The sequence below is a fragment of the Nilaparvata lugens genome, chromosome 3, assembly GCF_014356525.2.
Source record: "Nilaparvata lugens isolate BPH chromosome 3, ASM1435652v1, whole genome shotgun sequence".
NCBI lineage: Eukaryota > Metazoa > Arthropoda > Insecta > Hemiptera > Delphacidae > Nilaparvata > Nilaparvata lugens.
Genome location: NC_052506.1, coordinates 92,972,812 through 92,998,838, shown reverse-complemented (window position 1 = coordinate 92,998,838; position 26,027 = coordinate 92,972,812). Strand labels below are relative to the sequence as shown.

At 33.2% G+C, this 26,027-nt stretch overlaps 2 protein-coding genes across 4 annotated transcripts in view; both read left to right on the top strand.

The window, feature by feature from the left end:
* Positions 1 to 400: 400 nt before the first annotated feature.
* Positions 401 to 26,027, top strand: part of LOC111048518 — a 30,205-nt gene continuing 4,578 nt past the window's right edge. The window contains exons 1-12 of one of the 3 annotated variants that reach the window (XM_039425074.1): positions 401 to 615; positions 2,698 to 2,819; positions 7,814 to 7,946; positions 9,121 to 9,263; positions 10,487 to 10,586; positions 11,116 to 11,303; positions 12,237 to 12,328; positions 12,931 to 13,114; positions 13,865 to 14,087; positions 15,658 to 15,816; positions 17,515 to 17,669; positions 19,190 to 19,419. In XM_039425074.1, the coding sequence (XP_039281008.1) occupies positions 2,744 to 2,819; positions 7,814 to 7,946; positions 9,121 to 9,263; positions 10,487 to 10,586; positions 11,116 to 11,303; positions 12,237 to 12,328; positions 12,931 to 13,114; positions 13,865 to 14,087; positions 15,658 to 15,816; positions 17,515 to 17,669; positions 19,190 to 19,419 (1,683 nt within the window). In that variant the 5' untranslated portion in view covers positions 401 to 615; positions 2,698 to 2,743. Of the gene's footprint in view, positions 616 to 2,697; positions 2,820 to 7,813; positions 7,947 to 9,120; positions 9,264 to 10,486; positions 10,587 to 11,115; positions 11,304 to 12,236; positions 12,329 to 12,930; positions 13,115 to 13,864; positions 14,088 to 15,657; positions 15,820 to 17,514; positions 17,670 to 19,189; positions 19,420 to 26,027 lie in introns of all 3 variants that reach the window. The other 2 variants (XM_039425072.1, XM_039425073.1) reach the window with 2 other exon arrangements.
* LOC120350646 lies at positions 20,425 to 25,819 on the top strand. The gene is made up of 5 exons (XM_039425071.1): positions 20,425 to 20,932; positions 21,234 to 21,359; positions 21,858 to 22,034; positions 22,435 to 22,611; positions 23,016 to 25,819. Exons 1-5 carry the CDS (start codon positions 20,866 to 20,868, stop codon positions 24,854 to 24,856), a joined length of 2,388 nt encoding a protein of 795 aa, XP_039281005.1. The 5' UTR covers positions 20,425 to 20,865; the 3' UTR covers positions 24,857 to 25,819.

Below are 26,027 nucleotides of genomic sequence, written 5' to 3'. Positions count from 1 at the left end.
TGCAACTGAGAAAATGGGGTTGTGAAGTCTTCATAATGAAACAGACCTGACCAACAGATTTTAACTGGAAAATGAACTGCATTGTTGTTGATTAGGCCTACTAATAAACGTTCATTCAACTGGCTCGTTTGATCAACTAGTTTTGTTGAATCAACTAGCTCCTCCAGTTTCAAGTTCGTTCGTCCCGTTTCAACCTGCTTCAAGTCCAAATTATGATAATAAAGTACGACCTAGTCGCGAAGTGGAGGTTGAGGAGGAGGAGGTAAAGTTGTCAAGGTCACGCCTCTTCCTTCACCTATCTTCCTCTTTCTCCTTCTGTTCCGCTCTCTTTTCCTTCTATTCCCCCCTAATATGCAGCTCATCACTGCACCGCCCCCTCCTGTTTTCCAGGCTTCAGGCTAGAAAAGTGCTTTGAATGCGTACGCGGAATAGTTGGGTTTTTACTTTCAGTTTCGTTTAGACTCGGCGTGCAGTGCTGTAGTGAGAGTGCTTGGTTATAGATATGCGGTGTGTGATTGGCTAGTTACGTGTGTGTGTGCGTGCGCGCGCTGTTACAGTTTCGCGCCAATTTTTGCGGGAAAATCAGCGCCAAAGTTTTCCGCTGTTGTAGTTTAGGTGAGTTGGAACACTGAATCTATTGGTTTCAAATTGATACATTTTCCATCGAACTGTCTGTTTTGATTTTGTAACTTTTTTAAGCAGTAATATTAATTTATTCAAAAAGTTGAATGAAATAAAATCCTACATTGAATAATAGACTAGGAAGTCAGGAAATGCTAAAATACAATTCTATAATAAACTTCTAATGAAATTCAAGACAGTAAAACCAGAAAAGATTCTAAAATTGCTTTTCCGACAGTCTTACATACCGTAGATTTGTAGAGGAGTAGAATATAATATTCAAAATATCATTTACTCATTTATTTATTATTCTAATTTTTACAAGAAAAAATTATATGTTATTTGTATATCTACGTTATTTCATTTGTTTGTTTATTCTTTTTTTTGTAATATTCTTCCGGTTAAGTTTATGGGGTTTTCTTTGGTAATTAGATGAAAATTATTTATAAAGTCAAGAGGAGCCAGACCTAATGAGAATTAAATCTTCGACTAGAGAAATGTGAAACTTTACTATGATAGTTTTCATATTATTCAGTTACAATAAAGAGAAAAACCAACGTAATAACAAATCATAAATAATGTTCATTAAGGAATTATAAGAAAATATGAATGTTTTTTGATGTATTTGTTCATTTATTTGAATAAAGGAAGATTTTCTGAAGCGATATTCAATAATTTTGAGAATTTATTCATTTGAGGAATACGATTTATAGCCATTACTCTAAACTACGTCACGTTTGGGGTTATGTGGCAGAGAGGGCCTAGAGTCCTAACTCCGCCCTAATAAAGGCAAATAATCAATCAATCAATAACCGTTTGTAAAAATGTAAAAATATTAGAAGCCTGTTCATTATTTGAAGAAGACTATGAGAAAATTGTTATTGATTTTCTGGGCAATACATGTCGACAAAAAAAAACTGTGTTTAACATAGGAACTCAAGTAAAGCCAGAACAGAACTTGTTTCAAAATAAATATGAAACTGTGGAAAGGTTCGAGTTGGGAAGGACATCAGGTTAAAGTAGTATACTGAAGTGAAATGTCACTGACTCTCAATCAATTCAAAATTCTTTTCATATAAATCGTCTATAACATTGAATGTGTAACTTTTGCCTCTTCATCAAAGAGGTTTCACTCTGATCAATGAAGACTGAGATTGTTATACTTGACATTGACAAATGATAGGATATGTTTATGGTTTCTAATTCAATACTGCCCTATTAATAGTGATACAGCATATACATCCAATGTACTGTACTGTACATTGAAATATTGTACTGATAATATTGAAAGAGATAACTTCATAATAATGAGGATCCTCATAGATTTATGGTACAATTAGAATACAGTAATTTGACTGCTGACCGTTCAAATTGATGAGTTTGAAAGTCTAAAAATCGTTCATCAGCTAAGGGTGTCAACTAATAAATCATAATCAATCATAATCTATTGCTCAATATTACTTCGATTATTTCTCTTGAAACTCTGAGATGAGTACGGTAACATTATGACTCACAATTTTCACCCAAAGTAAGATTCTGTAGGAGAATCATTTATTTGATTTCGGTTCTATCAAAGATAACAGAAGTGGCATATTATCATCCAAATCATTTGTCCAAGTGATAAATATTATGCTTTGGCTATTCTCTGGTATGTATACCGTATAGATTAGCAAGCAACATAGATGAACAAGCAAAATAATATAAAACTGCATGATATATTTAGAGAAAATATTTGAAGTTGTCTCAACCACACATTGAAAATATCAAGAGGATTATCAAAGATAAATTATGGTGTAACAAATGAAACTGGTGTCTCGTTATTTCAAAGAATTTGTGATTGCGACTAGTTCGAGTCTTTTTTATTCGATGTGAATAACTATCACAATCGATTTGATGTGTAAAATTTTGCGATGTATCGAAAAAAGTCTCATTATGTTAAAATATTTTCAACAATCCAACAGGCCTCCCAAAAAAACACGTAATAATCGCATCTATGATTGACTATAATGATGTAAGCACTATTCTATGATTAATTTATGAACAGATAATACGATTGTGTCATATTTTTTGTTGTAGACGTAGTAAAACTGGACGAAAAGGAGAGAAAATCAATCTAGTCGAAATGAATCCAAACTCAAAGCTTATTTTCAGTGAGACGCTCTTCGTATTATTAGCATCGATCAGTTCAACAATTCATGGTGAGTTGAAATGAATTTATAATATGCTTTGCATCATAATCATTTTTTCTATAAAGTTGACTCTTTATTATTTGAGATTGAGAGTTCAGATGTTATAATTATTATTATCATCTTCAACGCTTTCACTGAAGAGTGATGGACGTTCCACTGAGTTAAATTCATAGCTTAGCTGAGTGAAGACCCCTTGCTCAACCCTATAATCATATTTCTGTGTTGTGTTGGAGGTGTTAAGGAGATATCATGGTAGATAATCAAATGAAACTATTACATTTTACATAATAGATTATTACATATTACATGCAACTCATTTATTAAAATCCGATGCTCACTAGTTTCGGCTACACCATCTCTTGTGAGTTCACTAAGTGGAATTTTCAAATATTAGATATTTCATATTCATGTAGCCAGGCGGTAGAAACTTGAATAAAATTTTAGAAAAGTTCAATTTACTGTTGTTATCAAAATATTAAATGTTACAAGGTCAAGGGAGCATTCTGGTAATGGTTACCGGTACCTATATATTCATTTCTTCAAAAATTACGTTTATAACAGCTACCTAGATTGTGAATTTATACGGCTCTTACCAGAGATCTCAACACTGTAAAATCACTTGCAACTATTCAATAATTTATAATGAAATACTCGTACTGGAGACAAATGTTTTGAGAAATTCACAAGCTTTAGCTGCAGTATAGAAAAACCCTGCAAAAATGTGTTGTAGAATTGCTGAAGAAATTGTAGAGCAGCCACTAAAAGGATTCTAATAAATTGTATTGAACAGTCAATAATTATACAATGTTCATTACAGTACATAGTATTCAATGCAAAGTCAAAAAACTATATGTCTCTCAAAAGATTCCTAATGACAATGACTAAGAAAAACAAAGTCTATGTTTATTAGCTGTCACTCCCTCTGATGGTGAACCTCAAATATGTAACGATGTGACGTAACACGAAGTTTATGTGTTTTCAGGAATATGTTTACTTTGTACCGGTAATGAACTTGAAACCTTTGAAGGCTAAAACAAAATGTCGTAGGCAACTATCAAGTGCTTGGTCGTAATAAGTTAGCCGTAATTTAGTGGCCATTATCTTGGGCAGTTTAGAAAATAGTTAAGCCTGAGTTTTAAACGTTTATCTCACGTGTTCATCTGCATGTGACTTCTGAAAATACCCAGCGTTATGAATAATAAATAATGATTTTTATTCTTCATGTGGGCCTATGTAATTATAAATTGATATGGTAGGTCTATAGATCATGACATATATGTATTCAGTTATCGATGGAAGGAAATGATAAATTGAAGAAGGATACCTATTTGTAGCCTTAAATTTATTATTGAAGCATCAGTTAATAATTTAGTTCATAGATGGATGAATCTAAAAAGTCATCACTTTTAAAAATATAAGCTGATCGACTTGAGAAATATAATGATAGTATAATGATTAATCATTGACGTTGAAACTCAGAAAACGTGACTTACAGTGTAGCCTACTATCCTCATCCTATAATTATATATTGAAAGACTTGTGAAATTAATGAAAGTCGCTGTAAACTTTATATTGAATGGAATTACATTCGGTTTGGATCAAAACAAAGATTAGCGGCCCTTTATGCATTACTTATTTTTATTTTGAAAAAAAATCGTTAATTGGCTCAAAAATGGTTAAGAGGAAAACTTCTGAGTCACCATCTCTCAGCTTTTTGTGGTAACTTGAAACTTTTGAAATTATAATTTTAATTAGGCCTACATTACGTTGTAGTTTTTCTATTGCAATTTTTCTTCAATAACCCTTGCGGTTTCTAGCTATATCCTTGAAAACTTCAATTTGTAGGATGCTCTCAGCATTGTTGGACTATCAATCACATGTCCTTACAACCTGTAATAAAGCCTAGTGAGCTTGAATGAAAGCCTACTCACTACTTTGCCAATTACTATAAAGGTACTACTTGAGCTCATATTTCATGATGCTTATTAACAAAAGGTTCTCTCCCAAATCACCTTGAATTGATGCTTTCTTTTTTGGGTTTATTATGTTTATACATTGTTACAAATTTATGCCTTACACTACATAGATCTATTATGCTATCATATTGTATGTATATTGAATGTATTCTATTGACATTTGTACGTAATATTGTATCATTGTTCATAGTGTATGAAAGAATGAATGATTTCTAAAATAATATTTCTAATAACAATGGAAATATTGTAATTCAATACTCAGGAAGAGAACATAGTAACTTATTGGTCACCATATTCATCCTCGTTATATATAGTCAAGCATAATACAGTATATATTGTCACATTAAGTTGAGATTTCCATACATATAAGCCAATAGGAATTACTTTTCAGGTTTGAAGGTTTTTATGAAAATTCGGTTACTTCTAAAAGTTGCAATTCATATTTCAATTTCTAATAGAAATATTTCTTGTGTATAATGAGTATTACTTTTAGTAAAATGTGAAAAAATTGTACAAATGTGATAACAGAATAATTTATGAAAATTTTCACATATTTCATGAAGACTAATGTGGAGAAAGCCACATTAGCAGTACTGTATATTGGTATAAGTTTAATAACCAATATATGTTTCAAAAAGGTCTTCATGGTTAAAATCCAAATGTCGATACAATATTTTTGGATGTTACATAAATAATACTCAAATAATGCATATAGCCTAAATAAAATGATACTTATTTCATACCACTAATATTGTGTGGAATAATGAATATAAATAACTTAATATTATACCTATTTCATACGATTAATATACTATACAAATATACTATCTATTTCTAGATAATAAATAGATAAGAGTAAAACTCAAAGTGAATGATATCATTTGTCGAGTACACAGTATTTATTGAGTCTCAAAAATGTAATACCTAATGTATTGAATTTTTAATTTTGTGTATTCGACAAATTATATCATTCACTTTGATTTATCCATTCTTCTCTATTTATCTTTAAATAAATAATATTCGCTTACAATATTAATTGTATGGAATAGGTATCATATTAAGTTATTTATATTCATTATTCCACACAATATTAGTGGTATGAAATAAGTATCATATTATTTATATGCATTATTCGAGTATTATTTATGTAATATCCAAAAATATTGTATTGACATTTGGATTTTAACCATGAAGACCTCTTTGAAACACCCGTATTATATTTTTTTACTGTTGATGATACTTGGAATCGCATCATTCAAGAAAACAATGACTCTATAGAAGAGCAGAGGCATAGAAGTCAATAAATTATCATAGTGACAGGTGAACTAGAAATGCACTAACTTTATGCGGTCGAATGCAATCGCAGTAGCTTATACTATCACTATATAAACTCTTGTTCACACCATATATCTATATCTAGCTACGACAACTATACACTATATAAAGTCCTGTTCACACCATATATCTATATCTAGCTACAGCTCACCCATTTGTAGGCAAAGATGACGCAATTCAAGGCTGATGGTACCGTGATAGAATTTCCAACTCTTCTACCAACTTTTATAGGCTACGATGTTTTTACAGGCCAATTCTCGAATATGTGCAAACGATCTTGCTAATCGACTTTGTTTCATGTAGGCTGCGTTGAATAACGATCAACTCTGTTCATTTCCCAAGTAGAGACATTTTGAGATGTTGGGTATCTTTGGAGCATTTACAAAACACTCTGAACCCAACTTTTGCACAACTTATTTGAACCTGTGTACCAAATCTTATGACTCAGGTAGTTCTAATCTTATAATCTTATCAATTTGTTCTTGTAAAAGCTGAGAAAACGCATAAAATCGATGGAAAATTATGGAAAACTGTTGAAAATCTGTCAGACTCCGGCGTATCTTTGGCTTAATTTTGAAGTCCATCTATTACAAGGTCTTTTCACCTTAGCTGAACCTGTATACCAAATTTGAGCATTTAATGTTCATTTGTTTTCTTGATAAAGCTGAGGGAACGCAGAAAAACACAGATTTTAAAAAAATTGTCAAATATCAAATCGAATCAAGTTTTATTTAATAACATAAGAAATTCTGTTACACAAATGATATCTAAGATCATTAAATACAATACTGACTGCTTAAGAAAATTCTTGTCTGCAAACAGGAGTGAAATACATTCAGAACTCAACTAAAAATGTTTATATAGGAACTCTAATGAAAATATGTTTCTAGTACGACTCTAGAACACCTACCAGTCAAATTTTGACATATTTGATCCAGTAGATGCTTAGTTATGTTGATAGGTGAGTCAGGGAGTGAATGAGGGACTGGCTGAGTATTTAATGAGTTAGTGTCATTCGGCTTTTAGCTATTTTCATTGACTAAAAAAAGCTACTGTATGCTCTCAACTTTCAAACAGTTGGAGGCCTCTAGTGAATTGATAAAGCAGCTCAGGAAAGCCATTGAATTATTCATATCTGATACTCTGCCATCCATTGCTGTGCAATATATTGTCGATTACCCAAATGTCAACAATTGACCTGGGATATAAGCCAGCGAAAAAAAAAGAGTGAAAAATGAAGGACTATGAAAAGTTATTTATTTATTGTTATCTATTTTTCATGCATTTCCTGTATTTCTATTGCAATCAATAAAGGCGTTATTATTATTATTATTATTATTATTATCATATTGTCGATTATTGGAGCCGTCAGTCAGTACAGATTAGGGTCATGTGCAATATCGGAATTCGAATATTGAAGGCATGTAACAGTATCGTGGTACTTTTTCATATTCAGTAAAAAATAATTTTAGATTCAAGAATGTTATGAATATTAAGTATTATTCATTTCATATTATTCTTGAATATAAAATTTAATCCAAAAAAGTATAGGAATACAGTACTTTATTTACATTGATGAATAGATATTATTATGGAGCACTATCAGTTGATTGAAATCATCAATACATAGGTAGACTACTTTTTTCTAGTAAATTTTATACAAATAAATATTTTTCTATTTTCAATTTACAGGACAGCTATGCCCTCCCGGATTGAATTTGTCTCTAGTGAAAATTCCGAATGTAGCCCCTACTACGACCACACAACCAGTTCTGCTCTACGCCAATCGACCAGGCGTTGCTATAACAGCTGAGTGCTATCACAGGTATGTAGCGCATACATTGTGTTATTTCACATTTCTAGCACCATATTGGTTGATTAAAATCATTTTCTTATTTTAAATCTCATGCACGAATAGAAATAGTAGGCCTATTAATTGTACAATTAATTTTACTCACGTACAATTTACAGAGTGAGTCATATGTATGGGAACCCTTCAATAAGTTGGAGACTGTTGTAGATATAATACTGTCACTTTCAGGATAAGTTAATGGTCAAATACTCTTCCTCTTGACGTACAGCTGAATTTCAACCCCTCATAAGGGGCGACTTAGGGGTTGTAACTCGAATATTTTAAATGTAAACATTGTGCGGTACATCATTTTTAAGGCATTTCAAAACAAGAAATTTAACATGAATTAAAATGTTCTACGATACTTGTATCCAAAATGGCGGCTGATTGAAGTTTTAGTTTTTGAAGAAATGAGGGGTTGTAACTAGAATATTTTGAATGTAAACACCCACTTTAAAGGCCCTTTCAAAACGAGAAGGATGACATCAATAGAAATGTCCTGATACTTTTATTCAAAATGGCGGCTTTACCAATTATTTCTTTAAAAACTAAAACTTTAATCAGCCGCATTTTGGATACAAGTATCATAGGACATTTTAATTCATGTTGAATTTCTTGTTTTGAAATGCCTTAAAAATGATGTACCGCACAATGGGTGCTTACATTTAAAATATTCGAGTTACAACCCCTAAGTCACCTACTTATGAGGGGTTGAAATTCAGTTGTACGTCAAAAGGTAGAGTATGTCGACCATTAACTTATCCTGAAAGTTACAGTATTATTTCTACAACAGTCTCCAATTTATTGAAGGGTTCCCATACATATGACTCACTCTGTATGTTGGACTACATTGGATTACATACATACAAACATTTAGACGTTTAGACATACAAACATTTACATACATACATTTAGACGTACAAATTACATATATCACTGTCCTTATTCAATCATTCATCGCTCATTCTTTTACAAATTTTAGAAACTATTTTTAGATTTTTTCATCATTGTATGGGTTTGTATCTTATCAATATCTATGTGATTATTGCTTGATATTTCAACTATTTTTTTATATTCTTGTCAATACATTCTAATAATATTTAATGGAAACTTCAGGTAATATAACAATTTTTCTATAACTTTTCAGATGCAGTCAGTCGAGTGATTGCTCAGGATTCATAGTTGACTACAAGCAGGGCTCGTGCTTCAGAGTCAGCATCTCCAGGCTGAATGTGGAACAGTTCGTTCCCTACCCAGATGCCAATTTCTTCGAGAAAGTGTGCCTGAAAGGTGCGTTCACTATTCAGTTTTACTTCGAATACCCATTTATGAATTATTTTCCACTAATGGGCGAGTAATCTTTCCAGCTTGGGCATATCATCCACATTACTATATTATTATGTCCTTTTTGTGTATCTTATTAAATTCACTTAGTCTAAGTATTGATAGTGACTCAACACTCAATAATTATAAACGAGTTAGGTGTAACCCGAACTCCGCGACTGTCAATTATTAGCCCTCTAGGATGAGTGTTCCATAATTCCAAGCTGAAAATTGAAAGAGTTTGCTATCAAATTATTTACTTTGAGATCTACAAAAAATGTCAATAGGAAAATTATCAATAAAAAATATATAAAAATAATTATTTTCAATTATTTTGTCAAAGTTGCATGGATAATATTTATTTAATTTTAAAATTCATAGCAAAAAATCTACACTTCGGCGGGGATCGAACCGACTACCTTTCGACCTTGGCTATCTTCACCTTTCCATCCTAAGCTGTTAGTAGGAGGATTTTATTGCTCTTGTGTTTGTGCGTTTGCAAATTGCAATCCACCGATAATGGAATAAACTCCAATCATTAAAATATCACTCAAATTTGGGATTAATAATTAATAAAAATAGGCATATGATCACCCTCCGTGAATTCAGACTGTGTGCAAAACTTAATTATTAGTTTGGTAGCTCAGACGTGATGATGGGTCAATCATAATGTATTTCATATTTCGTGCATGCTTACGCTTACATCCAAATCTCATTTCATAGTATAGAAGGAGATAATTAATATACTTGAAGTAATATTCTTTTTCCACTCACACCATCTTCAATAACGTTATGCTATGATGTATTCATATGTTTATTTGTGTAGTATACTCTTCCTGATGGTACCTGAAATTAAAAGGTTGGAATGAGAAAAACATTTTTATTCATAGTATTTATTCCATTTTTCTTTAAACTCAGAAATGACCATTCACATCACGTAAGTAGAAACTGAAGTGAGAAAATCGGAAAATTTAAGAAATCTGAAAACTCAATATGTGTCTAACAATAATAATATTCAAAGTCAATAATCAATATTGATTTTGATTTTCATAAAAAGTTCTAAATATATAAAATTTCAAATGAAAATTTATAACTTTAATTCTCATAACTAGAATAAGTTCATCATGCTTCAAGTTGGATGAATACTCCAATATCCTTGTAAAGTAATCATTTTTCTTGAATTTTTTCAGTACCTGCGAATTGCACGAATAAGGTTTGGCCGATTGAACACATTCCTGGCCATGAACTAGTCGGCCATCAACACACTGTTGTACCAGGAGTTAACAGCAAGTACGTTACTTCATTATGAATTATTGTGACATCGATTATCTGATTTTTTCATCATTTATTGTGATTTGTTTTACCAGTTTCTGAGATATTTTATTCATATAATGATTTTTCATTTGATAACATGACAAAATGTGGATAAATATAGGCTCTCAACGATATCCAATGCAATGCCAAATTAACTAAATTGAATAAATCAAACTCAATGGAAAATTATACAATATTACTAGCAAAAGTTAATAATAAAGATGGCTGAATTGACAATAATCATATTATTGACAATAATAAAATAGAGAGATTGGCTGGAAAAAGTATAGGTACCGTATTCAAGTAGGTACCAAAACATCTTTCATCATCGGCAACGAATGAGGAGATTAGGCCAAAAATTAACACATTAGGATTAATTTAGAGCTCATTACAAGAAGCTATTGGAAACTTGGGTTTTATAACATATCTGTATGCCCCTTCCATATGAGTTCAATGAATGATGCAATAATTATAGAAATGGAAATTAGAACAAATTTGGATTTAGGTGGAGTTGTGCGCAAATGTGCCTGGACCAGTACGAGCGAGGGAATGGTCTGCCATGTCTGTCGGCACAATACGATGCCAACTCAAAGACTTGCACGTTCAGTCATCACAGTCGCCACACGCAGCCTGACGCCTTCACCGTCTCCACGCGCTACTCCAGCGACTACATGGAGAACCAGTGCTTGCATGGTCAGTTCTGCACATTAGTAGACAAACAGAAATAGAATAGAATAGAATGACTTTCTATTTGTTGACGTGGCGAAGTTTGGACAGTTATGTCCACTCTTCCACTTAACCACGAAGTGGTTACTTATTTTAAAAAAATAAAATAAGTAACCTATTTACTTATTTTCATTGTAAAATAAGTAGCCTATTTACTTATTTTCATTGTAAAATAAGTAGCCTATTTACTTATTTTCATTGTAAAATAAGTAAAATAGATGTAGAAATCAAATCAAAGTCAAATCCTTTATTTCACAAAAAATACATGTTACAAATAATCTTTTAAAATAAAAGGAGTAGAAATATAATTAGAACTTGGAATATAGAATAGAAATAGACAATAGAGACTTGAATATATTCTTGCAGTACAATACTGTTGCAGTGTACAGTGTGCGAACTTGTACCATATTAATCAAAGGTGGGCTCTAACACTCTTATTTAGTCACTACATGGTTGTGGGTATCTCCTCACCTTACAAGAATAATCAGTACTATCAGGAAAATTATATTTTGACTTTCGAGTTATGATGATATTGAATTGGGATACCAATGAATTGATGGATTGGATACTACTACATCTACATGAGACAGAATTCTATATCTCTTTTTGCAGCAGATAGTCGTATAGAAGAAACCCATCTTGTTATGGTCTAGCCCAATTGTGTGTTGTTTTGTCACCGCTTAATCATCACAAATTATATTCTCGTACTTGATGTACGTTATCTTCTAGGATTCTAGTGTATTTTCTCTTATTTGATGTACGGTTTCTTTTAGGATTTGAAGGGTATATTCTTTCAATCATATAATGAATATTTATTCTTTTATTCATATTATACATCAGATTTTTAAGAAAAATAGAATTGAATAGCCTAATTGATGATTGTTCATGTTTTACAAGCAGATCAGGAAAGGACCTGTTGGCGGGATGCAGTTTACAACGTTTCATCACTGAGGGCCGACCTACAAATTGAAAATTTGCGAACGCAGGAGGAGGTAATTGGAATTGAACTGTTATCTTGTTTCAATTTCGTTTATATCCTCCGAATGTCAGAAATTGAATTTGTAATTTTATTAAATTGTTTGTAGTATACAACTCTCAGAAAGATGAGAGACTATAGGCTTATATAGAAATAAGGCTCAACATATAGAAGACTTAAACTGTGAGCTATTGGGGCTCCTTCTAGATTTTTTATTAGTTTATTTATTCATTTGAATGAAAAACAAAGATAAACATTATAACAATGTGTTTTTGTAAGATTTTCTAGTGCAGCAGAACAGCTTTGGAATAAAACTATGATAAATAAACTTGATGTAGTGAACTCTATTGAAATTTTTCAAGAACTCTATTAAATTTTTCAATTTTTTTTGTAGTAAGCTACAAAGATATACATTATAACAATTTGTTTTTTGTGAGATTATCTAGTGCAGCAGAAGAGCTTTGAAATAAACCTATGATAAATAAACTTGATAAAGTGAACTCAATTGAGATTTTTGTTAAAATCTGAGATTTGGATTAGAAATACACTCCACTGAAAAGATCTGTCAAACATGGTTTCTATTCGACAAAATGATGTTGGTTTTCTCATTTATTGTAGTGCGAAAGGAGATGCCAATCTGAAACGAACTTCAAATGTCGAGCATTCTCTTTCCGCTGCCCACCCGACTCCTATCAGCGAGGAACTTTGTGCTCTCTTCACTCCGATGCCGTCGGTGAGACGTCCGAATACCTCGTTTCTACTCCTTGCTCTGTCTACAAGGAGATGATAACGTGCTTAGATTGTGAGTGAGCTAATTAATTATTCAATCAATTGTTTCAAACCAATTACTTTTCTTGCACAGCAAGCCGGACACGATCGGACAAAATGACCGTTCCAACCGAGTGGGAAGACTTTTCAGCATTGGGGTAGGTGATACCATGGCACACCAGATGCATCTGGACATTTTGTATTTCAATTTTCGCAGTGAATTTTTTGTCCAATTGTATCGTCTCCGGCCTGATGTGTCATCACCCTAAGATTTTTCCAAAACCATTTGCACAAAGCCTTCATCGAGTACTGGATTATATATTTTTTAAAACGTGTCAAACTTTTGGAGACCACAAAATTTTGAGGAGTTTCCGCTTTTGATCAAGTATATTTCGCCGCTGTTATGGTATATTCACACTTAGCTATGGACAGATAGCCGAGTTGACTAAGGCGTTGCACCCTTCAGTCTGCTACCTGGTCGCGGGTTTGAATCCCGTCGAATCCCATCGATTAGGCATGGACGTTTGATCATCTCATAACTCACCCTCGCACTTCCGATTAACCACACACAAGCAGAAAGCTCATTTGGGCATAATCTGCGATGAGAAAAAAGAGAAAATAGGGTATGTTCTATCTCCCAATGTCAAATCCAAGCTAAGAATCTGTCTCGTTCACATTCGTAGCTTAAATTTAACATTGGGAGATAGGACGTTTTTTCAGTGTAGCGTAGCTAAGTGTGGAGAAACCCTTAAAAGAAATGAGTAAATGAAACATCTTATTTCAGTGTCAGTGGAATGCGGTGCGAACACAATGGTGGCAACACTGAACTGGCCTGGCTTCACCGGTCAGCTGTTTGCACTGGGTCATGCCAACGTGTGCGGGGTGCAGGGCTCTGGAGCTGGCAACAGCACGCAGCTCGTCATCCCCGTGCCGGCTGGGGACCAGTCGCAGTTGGAGCGCAATCGGTGCGGCGTCAAGGTGGTCAGGAGTGTCGGCGCTGTCAACAGGTAAAACCGTCAAACTGTCACCATTCGCTCACATTACATTTCACACCAATGCCTGGCTTCTAAGACACGTCTTATTGGATTCAATGGAGAATTTAACCTATTAAATTAATATAGGTTTAATATGTGTCCAAGAAACAAGGTCTAAATGAAATTATTGTCTATTTTAATATACGGTAGTTACAAAAGTATTATAATTATAAGTATATGTATAATAGCACAATAAAATCAAAATCAGGAAGAGAAACAATTTTGTGATCATCCTGTTGATTGTCTCTAAATCATTCATTTGATGTTGTGATCTCGTAAATTGAATAAATAAAGTAAATTAGAATTTTAAAAATTGACATAAACGATTCCTGTTCAACTAGTTTGAAGTGAATCTCACTAAAGGTGTTTAATATAGATTGCAATTATTTTAGTTATCAGCTATTAAATGACTGGACACTCCATGAGCGTCGCTAGATTTGTTTATACTGTATAAAATGTTCTTAAATGAGATTATGTGATTCCATTCTCTTCAAAGCTAATTTTAATTTGGCTAAGGTTACATGCATGATTCGAGTAGATATAACAAAGAAACAAGTTGATGTTTTGCGTTTTTTTATGAATTCACAAACAAAATCACTATAGAAACATCATTGGTCTTCGGATGAAAACAATGTGAATTTCTCTCAGTAATTTTGGCTGATTTGGCTGTTTTCTACTAAACTATTATGGAAAATTTATTATGCTTCGCTGGACATGCAGTTGCATTAAAAGTGGTACGTAGCAATCGGCCATTTATTCAACTATGTATCCCATAAGATCAATGTGATATTCTCAAGCACTTAACGCCCTTATGCAAGGACAGGAATTCACGTCCTATTGAAGAATTCAGCAATTTATTTTTGCTAGTTGAGAATTAGAAAGAAAATGGGCAATTGCTTCTCATTTTTTTATAATTCCATAATTGATGCAACAATAGACTTCAAGTTTATAGGCTAACTTGTTTTGAAGTTTTTTGGACGGAATGCTTGAAATTTGAGATCGCCATTGCCCTGATGCTACATTGAATTCTTTCTGATTGCAGCATCCAATGAATTCTTTTCCGAGAAGGCCTATACTGTAGCTGTGATGTGTTCCAAAATGAATGCATGATTTTTCTTACATTGAACTTATGCGACATCATCCAATATGGCTGACTGCTGCCTAAAAAATGTTCGTTTCTTCCAAAATCATGATATCCGTGTACGGTCACTACCTCCGTAAACAAAGCCGTAGTGCATTCGTGTGACGTCAGCACAGGTAGGGCTCCTACACCAATAAAAACACTAGCTGATATAGATCAGCTGAAATCAACGAATTCTATTGGTGTAGGAGCCCTGTCTGTACTGACGTCACACGAATGCACTACGGCTTTGTTTACGGAGATAGTGGTACGGTTCACATCTTTTTATCTAATCCGGCCTTCACACTGGCCGGACAGGGTTCAGACCTGTCATTTCTAAATTATCGTTCTTCAAGGAATCAACCGATTTCTCATGAAATCAACCAATTTTTTAATAAATCAACCATTTTTTTCCAATTGCAGAACCCAGGCGTCAACAGTGATCGTCGTGCAACACCACAAAGTGATTCAGACGATCAGCGACCGAGTCGTGCGCCTGAGCTGTGTGCTCTCCAACTCTGGCTACTCGTCCTTCAGCAACAACATCACTCTCAATGCTTCCTTCGGAGTCAGCGAGCCAAGGTAGTAAGTTTCCTCATCTCATATCCAATCCTGCTGCGAAATAAATCTAGAATGCTGCCACTATCACAGAGACAATGAGAAACTAGTTCTGGTCGTTTATCATTCATTTATTCATTCATATCAATTTCATTGCAATTCATAAAAATAATACAATAACTTACAATATTTCCTGCGCATCCTCAAATGATAAGTATACAACCATAAAATAATATAAACAAAAATAATGCTATTCAATTATTAATCATCACAGTTTGCAGTAAGGAAGTAGATCAAGTCCAAAACTACTACTTATATTCTTTCTTAAAGTTTACAGGATGCTACAGACGTCGTGCGCTAAAATGTCTGTAAAGTGATGAACTGAACTCCAAAAAAAAAAATCTATGTCTTAACAATTTAGTAATTACAATTGAATACATTACTAACAATGACCACACAACTTGTCAAAGTGGTCATATAATTTCCAAAACTTAAAATGAATGTCAAGTGAAATTTATGATGGAAATAAAATTATTTATTTATTCAAATAAATAGTACAAATAGAATTTTCATATTGCTATTCTCAAAACTTCAAGTATTCCAATCTGAATCCATAAGCCGAAGAACATAATCAATACTTCCCTAATAACATTCAGTCGAAACTGGACGTTTATTAGTGTTTGATAATATTGATAACTTTTGGACTCATAGAACTCGTGGCTGAAATGCATGGCTTCTTTTATTCCAGCCACGCCAAAACTCAAAAGATTATAAACTTAGAAATATTATAGAATTTTTTTGGCAATAAAAATCATTTATTATTATAATGGTGCAACAACCGAAACTAGTATTTCATGGTTTAAATAGGTAATTCTGTGATATGTACAACATTCAAGACTTATTTTATGATTACGACGGTCTACAGCAATAATGTAGGCCTATAAAATGCTTCTCTTCAAGGAACGAAATCGTACCGAATTCATTTGATTGTGAGTTCAAAAATTTATTAATTATAAAGCCTACTCACCATCTTCAGAGAAGCACTTATTTAAATCTCACATGCAATCACATTAAATAGCCTTTCTGGGTTGGAATTAATGATTAATTCATCCATAACTTAAGTCGTCACATTCTATTTTCAGAATAACTCCTATATTCACTATATTAATTTGAACTATTTTTTAATCTACCAACTAATTATGTTCACGTTTAAATATTTCACTTCTAAAACCATCACGTTTATTCACATTCAACATTATTGGAACTCACTATTAATCCACTAGAAGCTTGAGCTCAAGAGACCCTTCTGTCTTAGAAGCACGCACTCAAAAAACAAGATTGATTATAAAATAAGAATACATAAATTGAGTTGGAGTGAATCAATAAAATATTAAAAAGTAATGACGTTGTGGAATTTCATTCAAGATTGGGTACAATAAATTCATCCCTATAAAAATATATATTATTATCAATGAGCTACAAATTCAATTACTATAAATAATTGAAATGAAGAAGCTTGAATTAGCTTCACTAACTAACTCATATTGAAACAGAATCGATAGCTTATTCAGAGTACCTGTTTCATAAACTAAGTGAAATTTGAATTGCATTTAATGATGTTCAGTTATCACTGCTGAATGATCAGTTGTCAAAAAATGCCTTTCAATTAAAAAAGCATTACGCCTTGTATTTTTATTTTAATTGTGTGATTTTGTTTTGCAGCGTTCAAAATGTGATAACAGGAAATGGAAGCAACATTTTGGAGCCGGCTAATGCCAGACTATCGATAGTGGACATATCGAAGGGTGGACAGCCGGCCATGGAGACCCAACTGGGTGATGAGTTGCAGTTCAGGATTGATATCGATCCGCCCTACAGTGAGTCAAATATTTTTTGAATATTTTCATCATCACAATTGGACAAAAAGTGGAGCTCCCTCCTCGCTGTTGTAATGCCTTCATAATTTAATTATGAGAGCCAATTATGTGTATTCTCTACAGATGAATCTGATGAGAATTATTATGATTCTTGTGCCGCATCCACACTCTCGCCAAGTGCGCACAAATGGCGATGAGCGTCAGAGTGTGGATGGCTGTTTTGCCAGCGCTCGCCTTCATTTGCCTTCACTCCGATTTTTGACGTGACCAGGCGAGCAAAGGCCAGCCAACCGGAGGCGAGTGATCAGTCGAGCATCCACAAATGGTCACATTACAGTGTGAATGACAAGACCAATGTGGCGACTTGGCCAGTTACTTGGTGAGAGTGTGCTCTAAGCATTACAGTGAGTCTTCAATGAATAAGAATTAAAGTAAGAAAGAATATGTACCAAGGTACTATAGTGAGGTCATCATTATAATGGCAGTGTTTGATTTGCAATGGTATTGCTATCCTTGTCTATCATTCAACAAATCGGATAGCGCTATCTCTTTCTTGCTCTGCTCTGTTGCCAGATCGTCTTTTAACAATGTAGAGCTAATAATTAATCAAAAAAATATTTAATCTTTATTATGAAAATTCATTATTAAATTATTGAAAAAATATAATTTCTTGCTTGATAAAATATAAAATTATTGATTATTTTAAACGAGAATAAACATTTACATCATTAAACCTGTATCATCTACCGTCTATAGAAGGCATTGACAAGACAGAGGATCAGCAACGTTGTTCTCTTATCTTTCTCCACTGCCATTATAACGTGGACCTCACTATAGGTGCTATGTGCAGAAGATTGGGTTTCGTGTCTGGAATTAACAAATACAACCAGCCTTAGATTGGAAAAAAGATAAAGATGAGATGGAAAAATTTTAATGGTTTCAATTGGCAGGGTTTCAATTTACATTTAAGATAATAATAATAATTTTAACATGTTGAGAATTTTAACATGAGTATAATTTGTGGATTTAAGTGAAATTTTTAATATTTTTTGTGATTGTGAAGGAAGATTTTGGTTTGGATTTGTATTTTGAAATTAATTAATCTGATAAATCCAAATTATTTATTGTAATACATACATTTTTTGGACTCATAGTCCAAATTAAGCACAATAGTGGACAATAGTATGTGAATTAACTTATTATTTACATAACCTCTACTAGACCGTGTATTCCAAATTAAGGTTTAAAGCAGTTTTGGGCGAATGCCTGTTGTTTTTACCTGCATTGTATCTATTGTCTATGAATAAATAAAATAATACAGGGGGTTCCTCCTCGCTTGACATCCAAATTGTATAGAGTTGATGGTTCATGAATTTAAACAGCAAGCTTATCAAACCAATAAATGAATATTTATTTTTAAAAAACGGAATGAAACACTACACATTGACAACCTTCTTTTCTATTCATGATTTTGTAATTGTCTTTTTTCATGGCAATATTTTTTCTTTTTTGGCTAATAGATGTGTCCATGATACGCGCCGGCCACCTGGTGGCAAGTTCAGGCACCGGCCAGGACTCCATTCTGCTGCTGGACTGGCGGGGATGTCCACCAGACACGTCCGTGTTTCCCGCGCTGGTTCCCGCCGGTGACCACGCCCTCGCCGCCACTTTCCGCGCCTTCCGCTTCCCCGCCTCACCCATCCTCCGCTTCAGTCTCGTGCTCACCTTCTGCGAGAATGTCTGTCAACCGGTATGATATAAAATGCTTATTACTCATGCTATACAGCGATGGACATAAATAAGCCGGTATGGTACCATTCTATTACTCATTATGTAGATGGAAATAATTGAGAAATTGCATTTGTTCAAATGCTTATGAATATGAAATAATAAATTATTAAACGGAATTCCAAATTAAACGCTGTCAACCACCCCGAATACCTCTAGCTACTGTTCTCCTTTAGTGAGGTCTACGTTATAATGGCACCATTTGATTGACATTGGTGTTGCTCAAAGTTAGTAGACAGTTAGTCTGTCTACTAAAGTTGGGTGTTGCTATCCTTGTCTATCATTCGACAAAGCAGACAGTGCTAACCATTCATACCTCGACAACATTTCCAGATCGTTTTTGAACAATGTAGAAATATAATCAGTTAACGAAATATTCAATAACAACATTTATTATTGAATCATTAAAAAAATATTTTCTTGACGAATGTTCGCCGTCAATCTATGATTGATCAATTCTAATAACAATGAACAGGATAATATTTCATCATATAACTGGTATAAGCTATACCATAGCCACCTCTAATACAAGGCCCCGGCCTACGATATAGCAACGTCGCAGCGTAGGCCTAGAATCTATTACATGATTGGTGAAAAAGATCAGCTGGTATTTTTCAAAATCTTTTTCACCAATCATGTATTAGATTCTAGGCCTACACTGCGACGTTGCTATATCGTGGGCCGGGGCCTTGTATTAGAGGTGGCTATGGCTATACTCTATAGAAGGAAGTGGTAAGGCAGAGAATTGGCACCGCTGTTTTCCTATTTTTTTCCATTGGCATTATAACGTGTAGGCCTATATCATAGTTGTTAATATTTTGCAGAAGCAGAAACCTTCGGGGTGGTTTGCAGCATTTAATTGAATTTTATTTTAATAATTATCATTTTAAACTAGTTATTATCCCTTTTTAATCAGTGTAAATGGAATATTTATGTTATCAGATGTTTATATAATTGTATTTTTAATATATCGTTAGTTAAGATGCAAAGCCTCGTATCCCACTATTTTGCCAAAATCAAGAAACTTTGTCAACAGCTTGGATTTCCATCTGCGCACTTCCCTGCAAAATATTGTATCCCACAACCCAAAATTAAATAAGTTATTCAACAAAAACAAAATCACCTATCCCACTCAATAAATTGCAATTTCTTGTAAGCCATCCTATGTGGCTTACATGGTCTTGCAAGGCTTGATTGAAAACTTGTATCCCACATTTCTGAATTGAATGGTGGGTTAACATCTTTTCACATGAGTGCAAAACCTCGTAACCACCAACAGCTGATGTGTTTTATAGGTTAGTTTATTCAGTTTTGTTAGCGTGTTCCATGTTTACGGTGGTATAAGGTCTAAGGTTTATTTGCTGTGACAGTTACATGATTGTATTTCAGTACTTTACTGTTTTAAAAAATGGATAAGTCAAGAAGAGGATGGAAAATGTTGAAACTGGCAGTCCCAGATATTAAACAAATACAAGGTGAGTTATAATACTACATAATTATCATACTCCACCAAATGATTTAACCTAAACGTGACTCACTTTTCCATGTTGAGCTGAATATTATCGATTAATATACCTTAACAAGCAAGATTATCCTTGCTTTCTTCAAGAATACAATTATTTTATATATTTTTATTAAAGGTTTCTTTGGATATAATTATAAAGCTCTGTATTTCTTGTGTGTGATCTCTTGTTTTTCAATAATTAGATAGGCATAACTTAAGAACTTACATCAATCATTATAAATTCAACACTTTGCTTACTGTGTGTTTTTCAGAATGCGAGAACATTGACTTAGAAAGTGATTGCAACATTTCCTTGAATGAAGGAGTTGAAGCTGAAGTAGATCTGCCAGTAATTCAACTTGCGCCTACTCAACATGAGGACTTGATGAAATCAGAAGGTAAAAGTTATAAAAATGCTGTTTGAAGCAATGATTATAATTATTGTTTTCCTTTTTGGATTTGCTTAACCAATTCCCTCAAACACAGATTTCCAAGGGAGTCTACAAGTGGGATATTATTACAATTATTTTTATAATTTTTTTTTGAGGATGATTCCCGTATGAGTCTGAGACTTGTCAAGGGGGATGATGGTGGTGAGTGATGAATGTATAGCCTACCTATAGTTTTAGGTAAGCTCCAAACCGTCGGGAAGTCATTGAAAAGTTGATGTTACTGCAGTCAGATAGCAAGCAGCAATAATTACTTATCTGTTATTGTATTAATATTATCAGACTATCACTTACTTGAACCATTTTTGTTTTTAGATTTTGAAGCATTTGATAGAATTATTCAGTCAATAAAGATTCTTTCAAGTACTTTTAATACATGAATATCTGATTTTATTTCACTATGAAATATAATTTGCATAGGCCTAATCCCTTTCCATCATTTTTCAGATTTTGAAAGCAGAGAGGGTGAAGCAGATATTCCATATGAGACTTTTCTGAATGAAATAATTCAAAATGTGGATCAAAATGTTGAAATTCTCAATTGTGATGAATTTGAAGATTTGAGAGATGGCCAGAATGTTGAACTTGGATCTACACAAGTTGACTGTTCAATGGAAACACATGGTGAGTTATTTAATGCTTCTATCATAATGATTGATGATAGTGTAGAGTCCTATCACAGTCTACTAAATACAGTCATCATTTATTATCTATTAGACTGTTGTCTGATTATCTATACTTATTATAATTTATTCTTTCATTATTCACTATTTCATCTAAATTTCTTGGAATCCATGAAATGAATTACAAGTCTATACATTATGGAATCTAAAAATAAATCAATGTTGGTGAGGAGGGAATTGATTGAACCCACGATTTTACCTTCTAAACAAGACTCAAATATCAACTGGATTTTATCTGCCCCATTGCAATGCAATGGTACCCTGTCAGTATTCAAATGGAGGTACCGATTTATTGATGGGATTGTTTCAAAAATAATAACATAATCACTCATTCTTTTCAGATTTTGAAAGCAGACCTGTTGAAGCTGAATTTCAATGTGATACTTCTCCAAATGAAGTCACCGAAAATGTGGATGAAAATGTTGAAATTCTTAACTGTGATGAATTTGAAGATTTGAGAGATGGCCAGAATGTTGAACTTGCATCTACACAAGTTGGCTGTTCAAGGGAAGCACATGGTAAGTTAATCAATGCTTCTATCAAGATGATTGTGTAGAGTTCTATCACAGTCTACCAAATACAGTCATTATACTGTACTTATTAGACTGTTGTCTGATTATCTAATCTATACTAATCATATTTTTTTATTTCATTATTCCCTTTTTCATCTAAATTTCTTGGAATCTATTAAATGAATTGCAAGTCTATACATTATGAAATTTCAAAATAAATCAATGTTGGTGAGGAGGGAATTGATTGAACCCACGATTTTACCTTCACAATGAGATTATCAACTGGATTTCATCTATCCCATTGCAATGCAACAGTGCCCTGTTTGTATTCAAATATAGGTACTAATGTATTGATGGTACTGTTAAAAAAAAATTATATCCACCATATAAATATCACTCATTCTTTTCAGATTTTGAAAGCAGGCCTGTTGAAGCTGAATTGCAGTGTGATACTTCTCCAAATGAAGACACCGAAAATGTTGATACAAATTCTGCAAACTTCAGTTCTGATGAATATGGAGACTTGGAAGAGGGCCGAAAGAGGAAGAAGAATTCATGCCCTGACAGTTGGAAGAGACAGAAAAATAAAAAATTGCGGATGCATGGAGAAGAGTACATAGGTTTCCGTAAAGAAAAGGATTCTGGAAAAATCATTCAAGATGTCACCCGGAAGGAACGAAAACTAGGTCCAAGGTGTGATTCGAATATGTGTAAAAGAAGTGGTTTGAGAAAGTGTGATGAAGTGTCAGAAGAAGTACGACAGACTCTATTTAATAAATTCTGGAAACATTTCAATTGGGATCAACGAAAAGTTTTTGTCACCAATAATGTAATTCGTTGTGATCCAAAAAGACGGTACACTAAATCCACAGATTCCAGGAGAGGGTGCACTTTCTTGTATCACATTGTTGTTGACAATGCCAGAGTACCTATATGTAAGAAACTTTTCTTAAGTACTCTTGGACTTGGAGAGTTCCAGGTATTATCATGGTGTAAGGCTAATACTATTGGCATGCCAACATCTAAGGATGTTATGAATGAAACTAGACCCAAAAGGTCAGAACCTTTACAGGAAAAGGCATTTCTCTTGAAATTCTTTGATGATTTAGCAAAACTTCCTTCGCACTACTGCAGAAGAGACTCAAATAAGCACTATCTTGATCAAACAATACCTTCTATTACACATCTATACAACATTTACGTGGATAAATGCAAAAATGTTACCAAGCAACCATTATCAAGAAGAACCTTTGATGACGTCTTCCATGGGAAAAATCTTTCCATCATGTCACCTAAAAAAGATAAATGTGATATTTGCTGTAAATTTGAAGTTGGAAATCTCGATGAAAGGGCATACGAAGAGCATAGAGAAAAGAAGGAAAGAGCTAGAGAGGAGAAGACTTCCGACAAGAAAGCTGCGTCAGAAGGTAAATGTACACTTCTTATGATGGACTTACAATCAGTTAAGGTGTGCCCAAGTCTTCAAGCCAGTGCTGTATATTATAGGACAAAGCTCTGCTGTCATAATTTCACAGTGATGAATGTTGTGAGTAAGCATGTGATGTGCTACTGGTTTAGTGAAGTGGACACTGACTTGACAGCATCTTCTTTCGCGAGCTGTCTCACAGATTATATTGACAAATATTGTGAGAATGAAAAGGAGAAGGTAATTGTATTTAGCGATGGATGCACTTACCAAAATCGGAATGCTGTTATGGCAAACGCGCTTCTCAGCTTGTCAGTAAGAAAGAAGATAATAATAGAACAAAAATATCTCGAAAAAGGTCACACTCAGATGGAGTGTGACTCTGTGCACAGCTCTATTGAAAGAAAATTGAAATTGAGTAGAGAAATCTATTTACCTAGTGACTATGTCTCAGTCACTAAGGATGCTAGACGTTCTCCTTCTCCATACAATGTCGTGTGGATGGAGTATGATTCATTCAAGAATTATGCTGACAGAAAGCTCCAAGTTTTTGCTAGTATTCGCCCTGGGAGCTCTAATGTGGTCACCGATTTACGAGGTCTCAGATACCTTCCCACAAATGATGTTTTCTACAAACTAAATTTTGATGAAGAATGGAAAATCTTGCCTCAGAGAAAAATCAAACAATCTCCTACATTTGAATGGCCACAATTAAATGATAAAAAAAGGAAAATCAGTTTTCAAAAATGGAAGCATTTACAAGAACTGAAAAGTGTTATCCCATCACATTGCCACAGTTACTATGATTCTTTAGAACATGAATAGAATTTATTCTAAGGAATTCTAAGTTATTCATTTATTTCGTATGTCATGTAATAATGGTATTTGATAGGAATTGAATACCAAATTAAAAATAGTGAATTGTCAGTAGGTACTAGGCTATAACCAATGAATGAAATTATTCAGACTGGTTTCTCCCCTCATTTATCCACAAAAATTAAATCTAGCTTTTTTATAATGTACTTGATTATGAATTTCTACTTTTTTCTTACAGTGTTTTCTTATTTTAGTGTCCTAAACTTCGAGAATTTAAATTTATTTATTTTCTTAAGAATCTAAGTTATTCATTTATTTTGTATGTCATGTAATAGTATTCAATAGGAATTTAATACCAAATTTAAAATAGTAAATTGTAATTAGATACTAGGCTATAACCAATGATGAAATTATTCAGACTGGTTTCTCTCTTTGTTTATTCATAAAAATTCAATTAAGCTCTTTTATAATGTTCTTGGATATGAATTTCTACTCTTATCTTGTAGTGTTTTCTCATTCTAGTGTTCTAAACTTCAAGAATTTCAATTTGTATTTTACATTCAGTTTGAACTAGGGAATTTGAGTTCTATTTCAATCAAATCAATACATGTGCTTGTTCTTTTCAATTAAATGTATTCTAAAACATTATTTTTTGTATTCATTTATCTTGAAAACTGAATTGTTATTCCATTAAGATTTCAAGTCTAGTAGAATAAAGGGTTGCAAAACATTGTAAGCCACACTATAGTGCCAAATCCTGAATAGCAGTTTCATGTAACCCACATAAAAAATTTAAATTTACTTTTATAGATGAAATGACTGCCTGAATTATTAAGAAACTTGAAAATAGTAAAACACAAGGAAAAACTTTGAAAAAATATGAAAAGTAAATGAATTGTATAGTTATTTTTGATTCCTGGAAAATATGATACTTGTGGTTTACGAGAGTTTGCATCTTAAGTGACGATATTATTCTATTAATTCCAAAAAAGGGTACTATAATTATATTTTGTAAATAAAAATAAGTAGATGTTAATCATTTATTAAATCACTCGATAGTGAGATCCGTCACTGGAAATGATGGGGACGACAATATACAGTGTTTTATGTCTCTATGTCGTTTAGTGATTTAATGTCATCCAAATAATTTGCAATGATTTTGCTTGCTTGTTGTTTCACA

Coding starts and splice junctions, on each gene's coding strand:
- LOC120350646 (XM_039425071.1), top strand. CDS start 20,866: ATGGATAAGTCAAGAAGAGGATGGAAAATGTTGAAACTGGCAGTCCCA. Junction 20,933..21,233: donor AGATATTAAACAAATACAAG/GTGAGTTATAAT, acceptor TGTGTTTTTCAG/AATGCGAGAACATTGACTTA. Junction 21,360..21,857: donor GGACTTGATGAAATCAGAAG/GTAAAAGTTATA, acceptor ATCATTTTTCAG/ATTTTGAAAGCAGAGAGGGT.